General features: G+C 33.7%; 1 protein-coding gene and 1 long non-coding RNA gene across 2 annotated transcripts; one reads left to right on the forward strand and one right to left on the reverse strand.

Moving 5' to 3' along the window:
* Nucleotides 1-10927: 10927 nt before the first annotated feature.
* Nucleotides 10928-17244, reverse strand: Pp4-19C (Protein phosphatase 19C). The gene is made up of 6 exons (XM_023155838.2): nucleotides 17094-17244; nucleotides 16716-16865; nucleotides 16503-16655; nucleotides 16144-16444; nucleotides 14293-14482; nucleotides 10928-11508 (listed from the first exon to the last, which is right to left on the reverse strand). The coding sequence occupies exons 2-6, from the start codon at nucleotides 16863-16865 to the stop codon at nucleotides 11379-11381; spliced, it is 924 nt and encodes a 307-aa protein (XP_023011606.1). The 5' UTR covers nucleotides 17094-17244; the 3' UTR covers nucleotides 10928-11378.
* On the forward strand, nucleotides 11508-14422 carry LOC141481870 (uncharacterized). The gene is made up of 2 exons (XR_012465224.1): nucleotides 11508-11825; nucleotides 13719-14422. It is a non-coding gene; the product is annotated as an uncharacterized lncRNA (long non-coding RNA).
* Nucleotides 17245-19473: the final 2229 nt, after the last annotated feature.

The raw sequence follows: 19473 nt of genomic DNA on the forward strand, positions 1-19473 counted from the left end.
CTGCTAGTTTATCGGTGTTCCATAAAAACTCGTCCACTCTCAAAATATATTTCTCATAAAGTCTGCATAGATTGTTAACTGCATTTAATAATGTTACCAAAATACTACTTTCAATATTTTGGACATGGGAACTAGATGCGCCTAACACTGTCATTGTGAGGATAATCCAGAGTTTCATTTTGGAAAAAAGAAAAGTTAAGCAACTGAAGGAAATCACTGAGTATTTTGTCATGTATGTACAGTTTTATCATTTCATATAAATTGCTGTAATGTGAACACCTCAACACTAATTTGTTGAAATATGAACAGTACTAAAACTTTGACTGATTACATTATCAGTAATGGAAGACTACACATTTTCATCAGCAGAGCACACTACCAGGTCCGGTTATTAATTAACGAAACTGCGCGCCTAGAGGGATGGCGAAAAAAACAAGTATAGTGCGTTGGGTATTTGGAAATCTTCACTATTCACGTACCAAAACACCTTTCCGTCACTATTATAGTATTTTTGCAGTAGCGGTTTGAAACGAACGTGTTATTGTCTCGTGCAGAAAATCATGTGTTACGAAAAACAGGAGGAACGTATAAATCTCAAAATTCTCGTTGAATTGAAAAAACTCCGACTGAGTGCTATAAATTCTTGCAAGAGGACTATGGGAACAAGTCTCTATCTCGTGCGCGTGTTTTTGAGTGGTGTAAGCGCTTCATTGAGGACCGAGAAAGCAAGGATGTCCTTGTGAATGATTTCAGCTTGAGACCACTTGATGTTATGTTGATGAGTCCAAACATGCTCTGCTATTCCTGATTTGCTGGTTTCTCCTCGCTGTGTGTGTTTCTTGTGCTCAGCAATGCGAACTTTCTATGGCCTCTTAGTTTCACCGATGTATGATTCTCCGCACTCGCAGGGTATCCGGTAAATGCAATTCTTGGAATCGCAATCCGCGGAATGGTTATCCTAATTGATGGTGGAAAAGATTTTGGCTAGAAGACAGCAAGAGCCTCACAAGGAAGAGAAGCCGCCACAACCAGTACCTGTACTTTCCTTCATCAGAGGATTGTCGGAAAGGATAAGAAAAATTGGGTCCAAATATAGCATCAGAACCTCCTTCAGATCTGGGAACACACTATCCTTAGCAGCCTCACGAAAACCAAGCCACTCTCCCTGTGGAAGATGGCGGAAAGTAAATCCTTACCCCTGAGAAAAAGCGAAAGAAAAACGAAAGGAATGCCACCTGCAAGTCATGTCGACGTCACTCAATACTTGGGAAAATGCAAACAGGCAGCGATGAATGAAGATGAAGTTTCTCGAAAAAACCAAAGACAGATGAATGGAAGCCTTCACCAAAGTTCATAAAAAACGCATAAAACCGCCAAAGTTTTGAGTCCAGCAAAAGAATGCAGTTGGAAATCGAATATGAGAAGGAAAAAAGATTGACAGAAATTGAAAAAAGGCTTATTGAACGAGAAGCAGAAATGAAAATAACAGAATTGTACAGTCTGAATTCAAACGAGTTTTCATTTGAAGAAGAAAAAACGGCGACACATAAATTATCCTTCATTCAAAACTGGGTAAATACTCTACACGAAAATGAAGAGACTTCACAAAATGTAAATAATAAACAGGAACAAGAATCCACTAAAGCAAATATTCAGGGAAATATGTCGGAAGAACATAAAAGGTATCGGTTTATGGCTAGATAATCATTCAGTAAAGAACTTCTAGCATTTTCCGGTGAGCCCGGAGAATGGATGAATTTTATACATCAATTCCGAGAAACGACAAAACTGTGCGGATTTTCCGACACTAAAAAAAAATGTGCGTTTACAAAAGTACATGAAAGGCAAAGTAAAAGAATGCGTAAATGCGTTACTGATTTTCACTGAAGAAGTACACAAAATTATCGATGTCCTTGAGAGAAGATATGGCAGACCCGACATTATCATTGAAGATTTGATTGATTCTGTAAAAAAGTTTTTGACATAAAGGAGGACAAGCGTGACACCATTTTGGACTTCTCAAATAAAATACAAAATTTGGCTGCTACTATTAAGAGTTTGGACTGCTACAATTGCTTGTCTAATCCACAACTCTTAAATGACATTGTTAAAAAAATTAGCCTCAATTTGCGTATGGAATGGGGTAGAAAAGTTTTACAATTGAAAAAATGTAAAAATTCAGTTACCATCACAGAATTTTCCATATGGCTGAGTGAAACTAGTGAAGCAGTTACATACATGATTGGTCCAGAACAGGAACAGGACAGAAAGAAGAAGTACGTTTTTACTACCAGTCAACAAGAAAAAATAGTTTATAAATGTAAATATTGCAAAAAAGATGGACATGTAGTTGAAACATGCCAATTTTTCAAGAAACTTGACATTGAGAAATGTTGGGAGTGGGCAAGTGAAAATAAACTGTGTTTTACTTGTTTTGGATCGTCACATCTCACAAAATTTTGCCTAAGTAAGAAAAAATTTGAAATCGATGATAGTGCTTTCAAACATAATCCACTTTTCCATAAAGTAGTGGAAGATAATTCAGTTGAGGTGGAAGAGCAAGTTATTCATCATGTCAACCATTCCCAGAAGACTGATATACTGTTAAGGATTGTCCTTGTTGAATTAATCGGTCCTGGAGGTAAATTTATAACATTTGCCCTCTTTGACGAAGCATCCATCATTACCATGATCGATTCTACGCTGGCAGACGAAATAGACGCAACAGGTCCATGTGAAACTTTGAGAATCAAATGGACAAATTCAATTACATCTGAAGATTATAACCAGCTGTGAACAAATCGTTAAAAATAGGTAATATTAATGTACAATGTATTTTAAATAAAATCGAGCAACTAAAGTTGTACTTAGAGACAAATCATTTTTATTTTTTGTGCATTAGTGAACACTGGCTAAATACAGATTGTTTAAAGTTACTAAATTTTAATGATTATGTTTTAAAGTCTTATTTTTGTAGAGAAAATATGAAACACGGTGAAGTAATAATTTTTGCGTATCATAATGTTGAGTGTTTTCCTCTGTCCTTGGAACATTTCTGTGTTGAACAGCATGCTGAATTTTGTGTCTTAGAGATCAGAAAGATAAAAACAGTTCTTATTATATTCAATAGATCTTCATTGTCCAGAAAAAATGAGCTATATTTTGACAAAGTTGAAGAACTTTTAACTTCAATAACAGGTAGGTACAAACATAATCTCTTAATCTTAAACCTAAAATTGATTTATCGATGAGGATCACTGCGAGGTCTTCTAATTGCATTGTCAACATTTTTACTGATCTGGATAATTCTATCTATGAAACAGGAATTTTTGATCTCTGTATTGCTGATCATGCAGGGGCAATTTATTACAATATCCAACTATTCTGATGACTGCATAAAAAACTCTGTGAATAGATGTATAACAAAAAAAGGATTGAACTCTCTTCAAGAAGCTTTGGAATCAGTTGATTGGAAAGTGGCTTATGACGAAAACAGCAACATAAATAAAATAGTTGAATTTATTAACATGACTTACAATTCTCTTGTAAATCAAGTTTTCCCACTAAAACAAATCAATACCAAGGACAAAAGACCAGTAACATTTTTCAACGACAAATGATAGAACAGGAACAAGAATAGGCGTTGAATAGTATTAAAGCTGCAACTGGAAGGCCTGAACACGACAATGCATTTAAAGTTTACAAAAAACAATACCAAAGTGCTATAAAAAATGCTAAAAGAATTCCATATGATAATTTCATTAATGAATCAAGTAATAAATCCAAGGACGCTTGGAAGTTAATTAACTATGAGCGAAATTTAAACAAAAAACTTACAGCCTCAAGCAGCATTTCCCCTGATGAATATAACATCTTTATCACAAATATAGCTGAACAAACTGTAAAATATCTACCTTCCTGCAACATTAATGCTCTAACTTACCTTTTCACACTCCCCAAACCTAATACTTCTATATTCCTTAGTCCAGTTACCGATGTTGAAGTTAATATAAAACAAACAGTAGAATGATTCAAAAAATCCTACACCTTTTCTCTGGTCAATTGACTGTTCTTTTCAATCGTTGCCTCTGTGAATAACTATTTTCAGACATCTTCAAAACAAATAAAGTTATTCCCGTATTCAAAAAGGGTGATCCAAATATTCCAGATAACTATAGACCCATATCTATCATTCCTATCTTTGGTAAAATTTTTGAGATGCTAATTAAAGATCGCTTAATTTCCTTTTTAAATGCTCATTCAGTATTTAATGAAAATCAATTTGGATTTAGGTCTAACAAATCGACAACCCAAGCTGTGATGTCTATAGTTGATTCAATAATAGAGGATATCGAAAAGGGTCTGGTATCTGCTCTAACTCTATATGAGCTAAGTAATGCTTTTGACAGTGTAAATCATGAGCTTCTACTACGTAAATTGGAATATTACGGGATACGTGGTAGAGCTTTAGAGCTAATGAAAACCTACTTATGTGGGAGAAAACAAGTTGTTTATACATCTGGAAATTCTAGCACATGTAGATCCATTTTGCATGGTGTACCACAAGGGTCCATACTGAGACCAACTCTTTTTGTGGTATATATTAATGATATTTTTAATTTCTTACTCCCAAGCATTTCTTTTTGCTATGAAGATGATGTATCAATGGTAGAAGCAGACTCAAATATTAACGACTTAATGGACCGATGTTCTAGAACAGATAATGATGCTGAAACTAGGTTTACTTCAAATTATCTCATACTATAGTAAAACCAATAATGATTGAGAGTAAAGCGCGTTGTCATATTTAAATTTTACGTTACCGGTTTATAGCAGAATCAAAATATAGTAAGCAGTAGAGTTGTAGGTTGTGGCAAATTATAGATAATACACAATACTAGTACGATTAAAAGGTATTATTCATGACAAAAATCAGTAATGAGCTTGTAATGAGTAATACTTATACATTTCCTGATTACTGATCAGTTAAAATTCATTATTTTCTGTATAGTGTTAGATATTTATTATAACTAGTGGCAACGCTGTACGCAACGATATTTCTGTCTTTGTCACTTTACCGTAACTTCCATCTCATCGTTGCAGTCCTCACTAAGCCATGAGCGTATCATTGGTTTGTGAATTATACAGCGTGAATTATACGTTTTACAGTTAAGTTAGTCAGCAATCGACGTGTTGTGATAACAATTGGTGAAAATAATAGTGCTAATAAGTGTTTGAGCGTTACATAATTATATTTCTACACCGTTCTCAAACTACTCAAAAAATGGGAGACATGGTCGGGCCTTCCACGTCGAAAAAGGTAAAACGGTCGGAGTCTCGGTCAGTAAGAGAAAAATAAATTGTACTGCGAGTATTTCACTGTCTTGAAAGAGATCATCAGCCACCAAAAGATGACTTTGTGCATATGTGCTGTAATTCTACGTGTGTAACTCCGAATAACCAACCGGGCATTTCTACATCATTAAGTTCCACAATTACAAAAGATAAATTAGTTGATATGTGCTCTGATTATACCGGTGTACCAAAATATCGATTTTCAAAATATTAAGAGAAGCAGAAATTCATGGGGACGTACAAACGCCAAAAACTAGTAGCGGACGAAAAAAAATCACAGTTGATGAAGAAGCCAAAACCAGTATACGCAGAACTATTCAGTTTCTTTTTCAGAAATGAGCTGCCCACACTACAAACAGTTCTGGAGGCACTTAGCGATCATGAATTGGTCCCAAAAATGGGTAAAGAAACTTTTAGGAAACTTGTACACGAAATGAAATTTACGTACGGAAAAGTTGACAGGAAAAGGATTCTCATTGAACGTCAAGAAATAATAGCATGGAGAAGAAACTATCTAAGAAAAATTGACGAATTTCGGAAGCTCAAAAAAAAATTGTACTTCATGGACGAGAAATGGGTTAACCAAGGACATACGGTCAAAAAAGTATGGCAGGATGGTAATGTAACAAGTGCACGACAAGCCTTTATTGAAGATTTGTCAGTTGGGTTAAAACAGTCATCTGGAAAAGGTAGTCGTCTGATAGTTATGCATATAGGAAGCGACAGTGGATTTTTACCAAATGGTGAATTAATATTTAAATCTAAGAAAACAGGCGACTATCATGAAGAGTTGAATGCGGAGGTGTTTGAAAAATGGTTTGAAGGCATCATTCAACTTGTGGAACCTGGGTCTGTCATCGTCAAGGACAATGCCCCATACTATAGTCGACATTTAGAACCATTACCGAAACAATTATGGAAAAAAGCAGCAATTCAAGAATGGTTAATTAATAAGAACATCCAATATAACAAAGATACTTTAAAGGCAGAACTACTTCAGCTAACAAAATTACACACAGACAAATATAAAAAATTCGCAGAGATGAAATGGCGTTAAGTCGTGGAATTACAGTTTTAAGGTTACCACCATACCACTGCGAATTAAACCCAATAGAATTAATCTGGGCGCAAGTAAAAGGATATGTGGCACGAGAAAACAGAACATTTAAATTAGTGGACGTGCAACATCACCTACAAGAAGCTATTCGAACTGTTTCTGCAGAAGACTGGAAGAAATGCATGCAGCATATTTTAAAAGAAGAGCAAAAAATGTGGGACGTAGACAACCGTATTGAACACAATATTGAACCAATCATAATTCACTTTGATGATAGCGGTAGCAACAGTGACGAATCTGAGGTTGAAGATTAGACGAAAATTTATACATTTACATTTATATTATATTCTATTATCAAAAATTTGTAATTTGTATTTTCTAGTACCCCTGATATATATATATATATATATATATATATATATATATATATATATATATATATATATATTGTGTTTTTTATTAATATTGTTAATTTATTTGGTACCTACTATAATTACCACGATTATTACTCCGTTTTCATAAGGCCCACCTAATGACTACAACGATTAGGTAAATTACGATATTGTAAAGTTTTAATGAAATAAATAAAAAATGTGTATGAATATTTTAACTAATTGTACTAAGAATTTTTCTTTCATTCTTAACCCTCTCAAAAATTAATAAGCACGCCCCCGATTTGCTGTCAACTGGGCTTACTTCTACTGTCAATCATTATTGGTTTTAGTATAAACAGGGATGAGACACAGAAAATTATAATATCATCAAATAGACAACTAACGAAGAAGCAACATGTAGATTTATTGGGGTTTAAAATTGATGACATGTTAAATTGGGAATCACATGTTGCTGGTCTGTGTAAAAAACTTCTTACACAACTGTTCCTACTAAGACAGCTGAAAATGTGTCTTAGTCAAAGTATGGTATTACAGACATACTTCTCTCTTTCTAACATATGGCATACTTTTATGGGGTCAGTCTTCACATGCCATTATATATATATATATATATATATATATATATATATATATATATATATATATATATATATATATATATATATATATATATATATATATGTTTTTTACTAATATTGTTAATTTATTTGGTACCTACTATAATTACCACGATTATTACTCCGTTTTCATAAGGCCCACCTAATGACTACAACGATTAGGTAAATTACGATATTGCAAAGTTTTAATGAAATAAATAAAAAATGTGTATGAATATTTTAACTAATTGTACTAAGAATTTTTTTTTCATTCTTAACCCTCTCAAAAATTAATAAGCACGCCCCCGATTTGCTGTCAACTGGGCTTACTTCCACTAACAATCATTATTGGTTTTAGTATAAACAGGGATGAAACACAGAAAATTATAATATCATCAAATAGACAACTAACGAAGAAGCAACATGTAGATTTATTGGGGTTTAAAATTGATGACATGTTGAATTGGGAATCACATGTTGCTGGTCTGTGTAAAAAACTTCTTACACAACTGTTCCTACTAAGACAGCTGAAAATGTTTCTTAGTCAAAGTATGGTATTACAGACATACTTCTTTCTTTTTAACATATGGCATACTTTTATGGGGTCAGTCTTCACATGCCATTAAAGCATTTCATATGCAAAAAAAGCATTCCAGATCATAGGCAATGTTTCTTACAGAGAACACTGTCGTCCTCTATATCAAAAACTCAAAATTCTACCCTTGCCATGTATTTTCATACTTCATAACATTTTAGAGATTCACGAAAATAATACTAAGTACCTTACAAATGCAGACTTTTATAATTACCCTACTTGAAGAGGTGCACACCTGAGGTCTCAATTTTATAGACTGGATCTATCAGCTCGAAATTCACTCAACTTACATTCATACAATAAAATACCAACAGACATTACCAGTATGAGTTATAACTGTTTCAAGGCTAGAGATAAGCACTCGCTATTTGGGCACAGTTTCTACTCCATTGACGAATATTTGAATTGTGAGACATTAATATTTCAATATGTTACATGTGTTTTTTATTTCACATAACAATTATTTTAGATTTAATCATGAACAACAACTATGAGATGAACAACAACTATTGTTCAGTGATTGTTATTCTTGTTTGTCAGTTTGACTTGTCACTATTGTACATTTGGAATGGGCTTGTTTCATGATTTTTGCTTTTTAGTTCACTTGGTAGAAATTTTAAATTGAAAAACAGTACACTTTGTTTCATCTCTCTAAGTACCGCAGTTTTCCCGTAATTAATTATTAAAAATCGAATGTGGTAGGGTGGTGACGTCACGGCCCTATTCCCGCTTCTTGTTCGATTGACCAATTGGAAACAAGAGAAATAACCAACATTGCCAAATCGTAAAAATTACGGAGCCTATAATCACCAATTTAATTATGTAAGTGCATAATTTAATTATGGAAGTGCATATGAAACCGTTAACGTTTCAATTAATGAAAAATTCTCCACATGGAATAAAATGTACACAAAAAATCATGTTTGAAAATAAGTTCTATATCTAAAATCAGTACACAAAGTCGATAGATCACAAAATATTTACCTAAACTATGATTTTATGCATTAGTTATTAATATACAGTTATGAAAATAAAAAAAATATAGCGAACTAGAATCATTTTAAATATTCAATTTATTCTACAATCCTCAAGCTGTACAACTGCAATTTATTATAAAAAAAAACGATTCCTACATACATACCTCTTTCTAATATAGCTACTATAAATTCAAGCGCTTGGCTCGCTTAGGTAGTCTGCTGAATCTTCCAAAACTTGAGAGGAAGGTTGAATGAGGTCAAGTAGAGACAGAATTGATTGTACTCGAACTGATCCAACTAATGCTTATGAGGTAATAATACCATTAATCATATGATATAATCTAATTAATTTTTGGGAAAGTTTTTGGCTTTCTACTACTCCATTTTGATACACAAAAAGGATGTGTAATTCAATGTTTATATGAAAATCGCTGTTTCAGGAGGACTTTCTTTCAGTTTGTGTCTGAAAGTTACTTCTTTGCATGATCTTCACATTCATGTATAGAGTTACTTATTTTCAAATTGATTACTTCCTTCCTTTCTTTGGAAGATTCCCTCATCCTTTTTTTGTATCAAGATGGAGTAGTAGAAAGCCAACAACTTTCTTTCCCAAAAATTAATCACTCCTAAAAATATAACCCCTTCAATTCAAATAAGATTCCTCTTGGCTGAGATTAAATCAAATAGGTGAATGAATGTCATTACGATGTCATCGATGACATAAGCAGATCAAGCTTATTCCGAAACATTAAAAAATCTTAATTCATAATGGAAGTGTGTGTATTTTCTATAATGTTATCCAATTTGGTACTGAAGAGCCTTAGGGCAAGTGTCTTAAGGCGAAACATCGATGTATACCAGTGAGGATGACAGTGTTCCATGTAAATGCAATTTGTTACCATTCATTTAAAGTAGAACTCATGTGAATATCTGATTTTTAATCCACAACGAATGTTTGAAATACAAACTGGGTAGAGAAAAGTATCTTCTGTATAATTCAGTGTTCATATAAAAGTATTTGTTTCGAAAGAATTTTTTCTTTCGTGTAATTCAATGTTTATATGAAAGTAGCTGTTTCAGGAGGACTTTCTTTCAGTTTGTGTCTGAAAGTTACTTCTTTGCATGATCTACACATTCATGTATAGAGTTACTTATTTTCAAATTGATTACTTTCTTCCTTTCTTTGGAAGATTCCCTCATCCTTTTTTTGTATCAAGATGGAGTAGTAGAAAACCAAAAACTTTCTTTCCCAAAAATTAATCACTCCTAAAAATATAACCCCTTCAATTTAATTAATTTTGTTTCATACATTCAGTAATAAAATCAACTCCAGATAATACTTTCTGTGGAGAATACTTGAAGATGAAATGAAAAACTGTGTCATCAAATTCAATATTTTCGTTCTCATTTCATTTATAGTCACTTTTTGAATTATTTCTATAAAATCTTGGAAAAGTAGAAGGATTGTAGTTCTTTCTTTTCAATACTTTCACTCATTTTTTTTGCATCATTTTATTCTTTGGGAACCTCAACTGATTATATGAAATAACTTGCCTATAAACCAATGCGCTTTCTGTTTTCCTGTTCCTTTCCGCACAATTAAAATCAGCTCAAGAATGTACCATATTAATATTCAAATATATCTCTAAAACAGTTTCAAAACATACACAAACTAAACTCGATGAAAAAACGAATTGTTCCTACGCGAGCTGTCAGCTTAGAAAAAGTCGAAACTCAATGTTGCAAAAACAAGCAGAATGGATCCGATATGACATACATTTTCAATGCCAAATAAACCAATAAATTTTGATATGGGTACTCCACTCTTAACTAATGCTTTGAATGTACTTTCATATTTCTTACCTGATACATACACGAAAAAAAATTGTTCATTATTAAGGGCCACTGGAATCATATTCAAAAACAAAGGATAAAAAATTTCTTCTGAAATATTTACTTAAAAAAATTTATTATTTGATACTTGACAAAATGTCCAATATTGGAATACAAAGTAAAACAATAAAATTAAAGAGTCCTTGAAGATATTTTACAAAACGACCTGAAACTTTTGTAGGTGCTGATTGCTAATACTTTGTTATAAACATTCTCATTCCAGAACAATCTGTACCTCTTGAGAGTGGGGCTTCTAGAAATTTAGCATACCTAATATTCTCTCTGTTCTGAAGAGAAATAATTTGATAAATGTCAGTCACTTACTCCTGAATTAGTTTTGTAATCGTTTACAGCCGTCAGTTTCATTATATTTTCATGTATAAGAATATTTTACCAGGTGTAAATAACTTAATTAAATATTAACTAAACATCAGTTCACTTCTGCAAATGAATTGGAAGATACGTATTGAAATATAACCGATCAACCAAACTAGTAATAATTAATATATTCTATAAAAAGTAAGCTGACTGTGGTTTTTTCGACGGAATTCCCCGCATTTCTTGTGGAGCAGCCTCAAATATTGTAAACTCTCTTCCTAGGTGCTCATTCAATTCCAAGATTGCTGCTACATTACCGCACCTAAAATAACAGTGAATGCATTAGAATTAAATGAACCATTAGAATATGAAAAAGTCAAAAGCTGTTACGTTTGCTTATTTTTGGAAAATATCAATACATTAATTATTTTTTCAGGTGTATCATATGAAGTCTCATTTTTCAGTTGCTCTCTGAAATATTTGGAAGGAGGATCTCTTGTACCGGTCGGTCGGTAGCCAAGCGGTTCGGCGTGGGTGCTTTGTTCACTCACTCGAATTAACTGCCGTATTGGTCGGTGGTTCAAGCCCTAGTCTGAACGATCGATCTTCACTTGCTATCGTCCGATCACACGTTAAAAGGTAAGACCTCGTTAATCCTTAGCTCGCACAAGTTTCGACTTCTGAGGGTTGTCGTTCGTAGGGGTGCGACAGCTGGTTAACGGAAAAACAATTTTAAACAGATTATAATTGTCAATTTACACGAATTTTAAAATTTTATCCTCTTCTAAGAACTAAGGTCTAGTGATATAGAATGTGCCGCTTTGGGTATGATCTTTATAGTTGAGTTGTCCTGAAGGCCTCGTGAAACATACTTAAGTATAACTTTCAGAGACACCTTTCCCATGTTTAACATGCCATGATGAAAGTGTAAACTGACTATCCAGCCCCGCGACAGTTCCAACTAACTCAAAACTTACAGAATCAACACATTCTCCCAGTAGAACTGAAAGCATGCACTCATTTGAACTCAAAACAGAGAAGTACCTGTTGAATCATTGTTTTTATTTCATCAAAGAATAACTTGCCGGCAAATGACATTAACATGTCTCTTGTTATTTGTCCTATTTTGGTGAACCACGATTTGTACTTTATAAATGTTTTGTAACGTATTTCACAGATTGTGACTATGTCAATATCTCTTGTAGATTTTATGTCGTTAATAAGTATTATTATTATTATTATTATTATATTAACCAGGCAGCGTACAGGTCTCTTGCTATCTTGAAATGGTTCAGCATATCCTAAACAAATCAACATTTGGATATCTGTAGATGTAAGATCAACCTTTGATATACTACATATATGTATCATATAAAGTCTCATTTTTCAGTTACTCTATGATATATTTGGGAGGAAGATCTCTTGTATTTATTTTAATTGTCAATTTACACGAATTTTGAAATGTTATCCTCTTCCAGGATTACATCTGTTGAAATTGATCATTTAATATCCGTAAAAAGTTAACAAAAAATTCTGGCTTTTGAGATAAACAAAATTACCCTTTCTTGTGTCCTAAAAAATACCAGGAAGTCCGAAAAACTCCACATCAGACTTTGATCCCACGTTGGGCGCCGAAGTATAATGAGAACTAAAGTCGTTGGGTTTCAAAAGTCTAACCTTCCCTTAGTGTGGCTTACAGTTCCTATAGTTAACTCACCATAACGGTTTAGTCAATTTAATCACCAGATTAGTCAGGTCACAATAATTTGTTTTCTTTACAAATTACCTCTCATTTTTTTTAAATTTGATGATTATTCAATTCAATTCAAAAACGTATATTCAAATTGGGGTCGAAATACATTTAGTTTGAGGTAGGGCTTTGAGGGGGCCCTGCTATTGGCTTATGCCTCTTCAGGGTTTTAATGCTTATTGTTCTTTTTTTTTTTAATTTTTTTTGAGATGATCTCTGTTTGAACTTAATCCATTCAATCAGTTTTACTGGATGAGGAAAATAATACTTCTTTCAAATCATGACTTCCAAAACCTGTCACAAAACATTTCATAAAAGAAATGATTCGGGCTGTGAATTTATTTGAAGACAAAATCATAAATGGGTCAAAGTTCTCAGGCTGCGGACACAAAAATGGCGATGGCCAAGCGATGCGACGGCATAAAACATCGACCGTATAGGTGACGCGCACGAAACGAGTGGTGGCCACCCGAGATTTCTCCTCATCGTTCCGATTTACGCCGCCCCTTCCGATTTACGCCGCCCCACAGTCGCCATCTCTCGGCCGTCACGATTTTCGTGTCCGCAGCCTCAGAATTATTTCGGTGTCAAAACCCGCTCACTGTTCAAATTAGATATTATAAATTGAATAAAACTTCAACCTCTTTTTGAATAGCAGAAATATGGTATTATAATGTAAAATATGAATTAGCTTTCTCGCTTCATTCTTGGTCAAATTTTTAATGAGTAATTTTTTTTCAACATACTTTCCAAACTAATGAATGCAATTTGTGTATTTTCAGAGCTCTTTTCCTAGGAACATGTGGATGCAATATTCAGCCGAAGATTGGTCAGAAGCAGGCGACCTGAGTTTTGATGCTCTACATTCATCAAATTATGATTAAAGTGTATATTATGATGCTGAGAAGGTGTAACAGTTTTTGGAGCTCAGCGAGAAGTATGAGCTTGCCATGGCACTGTCATAAATATTCATATGGAAATAATAATTTGGATGGGTTTCGGTCCTATTATTTTCAGGATTTTCAATGATTTTAATATTCCATTCATTTTTATTTCATTTGTTCTTACATAGATTTTGAATCAGTTAACACCATTTAATACACTGGAAGTCCGAACCTGTAACTTTCAGGAGAGGGATACTATACTATAACGACAATAATTTGAAAAATTGTGAAGAATATCATAGTGAAGAATATCAATGTGAATGTATGATATGAATTATTCCACCAGTTTTCAAATTCAGTTTTCTTTGAGTAATATTGAACATAATTTTTCCCCATGAGATAACTTTGAAAGTCATATAACGATTAGAAATACCGAGTCCTGATGTAATGACCTATGAATCTCATCACTCACCTATAACAGTAATTAGGAGCTGACCAAACTGTGAGTACTGTCTCATTAAAGTGCCATTTGAAGCCCTCCATCACCAATTGGTGAGCTCGACAGATCATATCAATTTCATTGGCCATATTGAACTGTGTCACCACATCAGATCCAAACAGGTAACCTGCTCCTCTTGGTGATACTCCCCATCCTTGGGTATCTGAAACCAAAATCAATTACTACAAATTGATGTCAAGACTACCTAAACAGTAGGTTCAGGAAAATGCCAGCCGTAAAATGATTATTTTCCCGGCTAATACCACGCTGGATATTGAATTATATCCGTCAGACATTTATACAAGATATCTCACAAAGGTTAGTTTCGCAAATGTTTTTCATTCATATAGCAGCAGAACCATGTTAAAATTATTCGAGTACATAAGCTACAGACCGTTGTCAAGGTATGTACAGCAAAGAGCCTGGGATTCGATTATTTTCACCAGCGTTTGCTTCATACAGGTTGTTTCCTAACTACGGTACAAAACTTCAGAGGGTCATTCGTTAGATTGTTTAAAAAAAAGTTCCTATGAACATATGTCTAGAGTTGCTTCGTTTTGAGATACAGGTCGTTGAGGTTAAAAAGAAAACGGTATTTATAAAATATAAATATCCTTACACCGACTTCATTGAAATTTACTAGTTATTTGAAGTAATAAGGCGCCTATTTAGCCCGAACTAGATTGTAATTATTAGGTCCAGTGGCGTCTCAGTGGGCACTACAACCAACAATATTGAGAAAAAAAGTATGCCACTGATTTTTTTGTAGTTTTTTATTTTTTCAGATTAGGCAACTAAAATTACAACTTTTCGTCGCTTGTGTTTTCTTCATGTCAAGCTTTGTTTTCGAGAAAAAAAATCATTTTTAAAAACTATCCATGGACAACATAAAATAAAAACCAAAAGTAAATAATAAACAAGCTAGATATGAAGTGTTATGTATGTGTATGTATAATGCCTTGTATAACCTTTGATTGATGAATAAATTCTATTATTATTATTATTATTATTAAACACAATGATAATGACTGACGTGTCATCTGCGAACTGTCGTTTACATATAGCAGGTAAAGTGTTGGTCCAAGGATCGAGCCCTGAGGTACACCCTGCTTAATTATGATCCTTCCAGATACATAATGATTTTGTAAATTCATTATGTTAGTTTGAATAAACTACTGACATAAATATTATGAAGTTTATGTGTGCTTCATTGGAAAGAATGCTGAATTGAGGTTGTACTTGTTTGCATTAATAAACATGTAGATTTTTCTAACCTATTGTCAACAAATTGAAACAAAAACACTGGTAAAGTGACATTACTATTTAGAGTATGTTTAAAAAAATATTTATCTTGTGAAAACATTTGAAATGGGTAAATAACGGTATAGAGCATTCATTCTGAGAAGCAATATGTTATTTCACGAGTTATTATTACCAAAAGTAAGTTCCTGAAATGGTCAATTTTGTGACACTCTTAATGTTTCAGTGGGCATATCTCTCAACATGGACCAGGACACAAAATTTTGACTTCAAATTAGTGATCAGTGTAAGAAAATACTTTACCCTGAAAAATTTTTTAAAACTAGCATGAGCTATTGAAACAAATATTTACCTTAGACTCATTTGTGTGGTAATATGTTTGTGAATATTGAAAAAAGCCTTGAAGAGAAATCAAGCAAGTTTGAAAGTTTTTGAATACTGTTTAAATGTACAGAATGAGACCTAAGCAAATTCATAAGTTTTGTATATATAGATCAGTTAGGATGTATATGATCTTTTCATATCAATGATAGTGATGAATAAAATTTGAAAAAACTACTTCACCTTCTGGATCACTCCACAATAAATCACACATGGGTCCATCATGTGGTACTTCCTGTTTCCTATCGATAACTCTGATTTGATCTAATGTTTGAATGGATGGAGATAAGCCTCCATGTACACAAAATATTTTTCCATCTATAATAGCTGATAGAGAAAGATAATCAAAAATTTCTGTACAGTATCGCCAAACAGTTATCGAGCCATATTTCCTTAGACATTCATCATAAAAACCATATACCTGTGTAATCTGACGAGATTCATGGTTTCCTCTAATTAATGTAATACGATCAGGATATCTAACCTAAAAAATAGAAATGATATGAATGTAATTTCTCCAATAATCACTTATTATTAATTACCTTAAGTGCTAAGAGTAATAAAAATGTTTCCACACTATAAAAACCTCTATCTACGAAGTCCCCCATGAACAAATAATTGGTTACGGGAACATCTCCTCCAACTTTGAAGAGTTCTTTCAAATCGTAGAACTGGCCATGTATATCTCCACATACCTGACAATTCAAAAACTTCCTTACTTATACATTCTACAATCAAAAACAATAATTGCTTACTGTTACAGGGGAATCAACTCTTTGTACATTGCTTTCTTCTACTAGTATTTCCCTAGCTTTAGCACACAAAGCTTTCACTTCAGCTTCTTTTATGATTTCACATCTTTTGAGCTGTTCTATCTGTCGGTCTAAATCGCTAGTATCACCCATCTGAAAAAATATTCCAACTTTTGAATAGAAAACTTGAGACGTTCAATTCAACATAACATAGGACTTTAAACAATAGGTTTATAGGTTATGTTGACATATTCTTAAAAAACTTGGAAAGTGATTTACAAGTAAGTTCATAAAAAAATATCAAGAGAAATGTCCCAAAATAAAATTCAAAATGATCATTAATATTTGTATACATAAAAAAAATAAATAAAAAAGTCTTACACTTAACACCTTCTCCGCTGTGTACCTCCCAAAACATATGAAGAAATCACATACATACGATTATATCTGGAGTCATTCAAACGAATGTAACGACGCCATAAGCGTATGTCGATGACTACTTCTGTGAATAAAAGCTATGCTCATGCGTCAAGTAATATACGAGGGCAAGAAAGAAATTGACGCATAACTTGCAACAGAAGAAAGCATTGTTAAACAATGATATTTTAATGATACTGATGATTCGAAGTTGCAATAATTTCTTGCGATGTATGGTTTCTATCAGATACGTAGTAATTACATTCTTCCTAATGTATTTTGAAAACTGTTGTGGGTGAAAAGTTGGAACTGTAAAGCCAAAACAGTTTTTTTCGTAGTTGAAAGAAGAAAGAAGATCCTTGATATTTCATACAGGTTAGGTTCTCGAATTCCTGAGAAGAGATATATTCTGAAAAATGTATCTAAATATAAAATTTATATATTTCTCTGTACATACATACCTACATAATATTTACTGTAATCTGCGCTGATGAAGACTTTTGAAATAGGAACATTTACATCCAATATTTTTGTTAACATCCCTTTAAATTTATATTCTTCATATATAACCATATGCGGATATCACTCAGGTGGTTAATTATATATAAATGAAGTGGTAGGTTTTCACGAATGGAAAAATATGCGCTATCAATTCAGATTTCATTATCAAGAGTTGTTAACTGATTCTGCTTCATGAGGTGTAACTGTCGTCGAACAATTTTGAGATGACTTCATATAGTGTTGCTTGCGTGAATTGTAGTAAGGAGTTCCGTGATTTGTTGAATAACTTCTTATCAGCATAGTACTGGCGTAGTATTTTGGCTGAATTAACACTTGATAGTAGTTTCATTTTCGCATGACCGAAGTTTATTTTTAAATTTGACGTCCAGTTAATTTCTTTTCGGACTATCACTGAAGTTCTAAAGATAAAACCATTCCCCTTTTCCAAGCAGCCTCATTATTCTCTTAGTGGCCTGTCGCCCCGAAAAATTGTTCATGGGAAATTTTGAAAAAGTAGCATGCAGACATGCTTTCAATTTCATCTTGAATCTAGTTCCCCAGGATGACGGTTGGGTTGGCGGTGGAGTCCATGAGGCTAATAAATCACCGGGTTTTCACTAATACTGAAATGCAGTATTGAATATCGTTTATTCAAAATTTAATCATAGAAAATTTTCAATTTCCAAGTTATTTTATTTGCCGAAAAAACATTTGTTTTTTCGTGAGTCAAATGATATATCTGTAAGTTATATTTTGAGTTAGTCGCACCCGCTGGCCTACCAGTGAGTGGTGTTAGAATACCCCTGTCGTGAAGAAAATAATCTTCCCAAGTGACGCCTCTTCATAAGGTGTGGGTATTCGTTCTAAAAAGATGTATGACTCTGAGCCTACACAGTGTCAGTAACGGTAACTTCGAGAAACAGGACGTTCTCTTGTTCTAGAAAGTTATAACACCTTGTCCTGGTAATGAGGGGCTCTGTCGTGATGGACCTCCTTTCTTCAGCTACCCGTGGGGCTTTTTATTGACCATAAAATACCCAAACAAATTGACCCTGAGTCTACAGAGGAAATGGACCTCGACTGAACGACCCTCATTGTTCTCTCTGCGACATTGGATCAAGAGCAAGAGCTTCTCAGCTCTCCAACTCATTATCTTGTAAAGAAACGTAGTAGGCTAGGTCGTACAGTCAAGAGTTGAGATATCTTAAGATTCTGCCTTGCGCCAAATTCTTCAGTGGCAGAAGTAGAATCTGTATTAGGAGGGAAAACAAACTCTCCTATAGTAGTTCGGCAAATGTATACTCTCAAATAATGATTCACCCGAACCAAAGGCGAAAAAGCATTGCATGACTAAATCTGATGTATTATCACTAATCAACTATAATCCCTTCAGTATACCATTATGGTTGCCATAAATGATATTCCAAAAGATAGTTCAGATTTCCAGAGTTGTTAATTCCGGTCTTGATAGCAATATGTTACCTGAGAGGATCAAGAGAGCGTCTCCTGGCTGGTAAATATAGTTATCATCCCGCAGCCGTGGGAGGACGTCTCCCTAAAATGCGTCATGTTGCTTATCTACCCGACGAAAATAGACATCCCGCTAAATATTTCCCCACTAGATTGCGAAAATTGTTCCATGTGTGTCATTCTTGGAGTTGACTATTCATCAAGAGAAAACTCAGATTCTGGTAGCAGGGCGAATCCTCTGTGTCTGCCCCTCCGTGAACGGGATCAGGTTTTCAGCATTTGACTTAGTCCACTCTCGCCAGCTCACCCGAAAGATCTCTCACTAAATGAAGTCATCGTATTCGCTGAAGATCCTTTGTTTTGTTTGGTCGAG

Source organism: Leptinotarsa decemlineata, unplaced genomic scaffold (assembly GCF_025532065.1).
Source record: "Leptinotarsa decemlineata unplaced genomic scaffold, Ldec_3_MD MMD2_tig00000505_RagTag_RagTag, whole genome shotgun sequence".
NCBI lineage: Eukaryota > Metazoa > Arthropoda > Insecta > Coleoptera > Chrysomelidae > Leptinotarsa > Leptinotarsa decemlineata.

Coding starts and splice junctions, on each gene's coding strand:
- Pp4-19C (XM_023155838.2), bottom strand. CDS start 16,865: ATGGGTGATACTAGCGATTTAGACCGACAGATAGAACAGCTCAAAAGA. Junction 16,656..16,715: donor GAGTTGATTCCCCTGTAACA/GTAAGCAATTAT, acceptor TTGAATTGTCAG/GTATGTGGAGATATACATGG. Junction 11,509..14,292: donor GCTCCTAATTACTGTTATAG/GTGAGTGATGAG, acceptor CTGTTATTTTAG/GTGCGGTAATGTAGCAGCAA.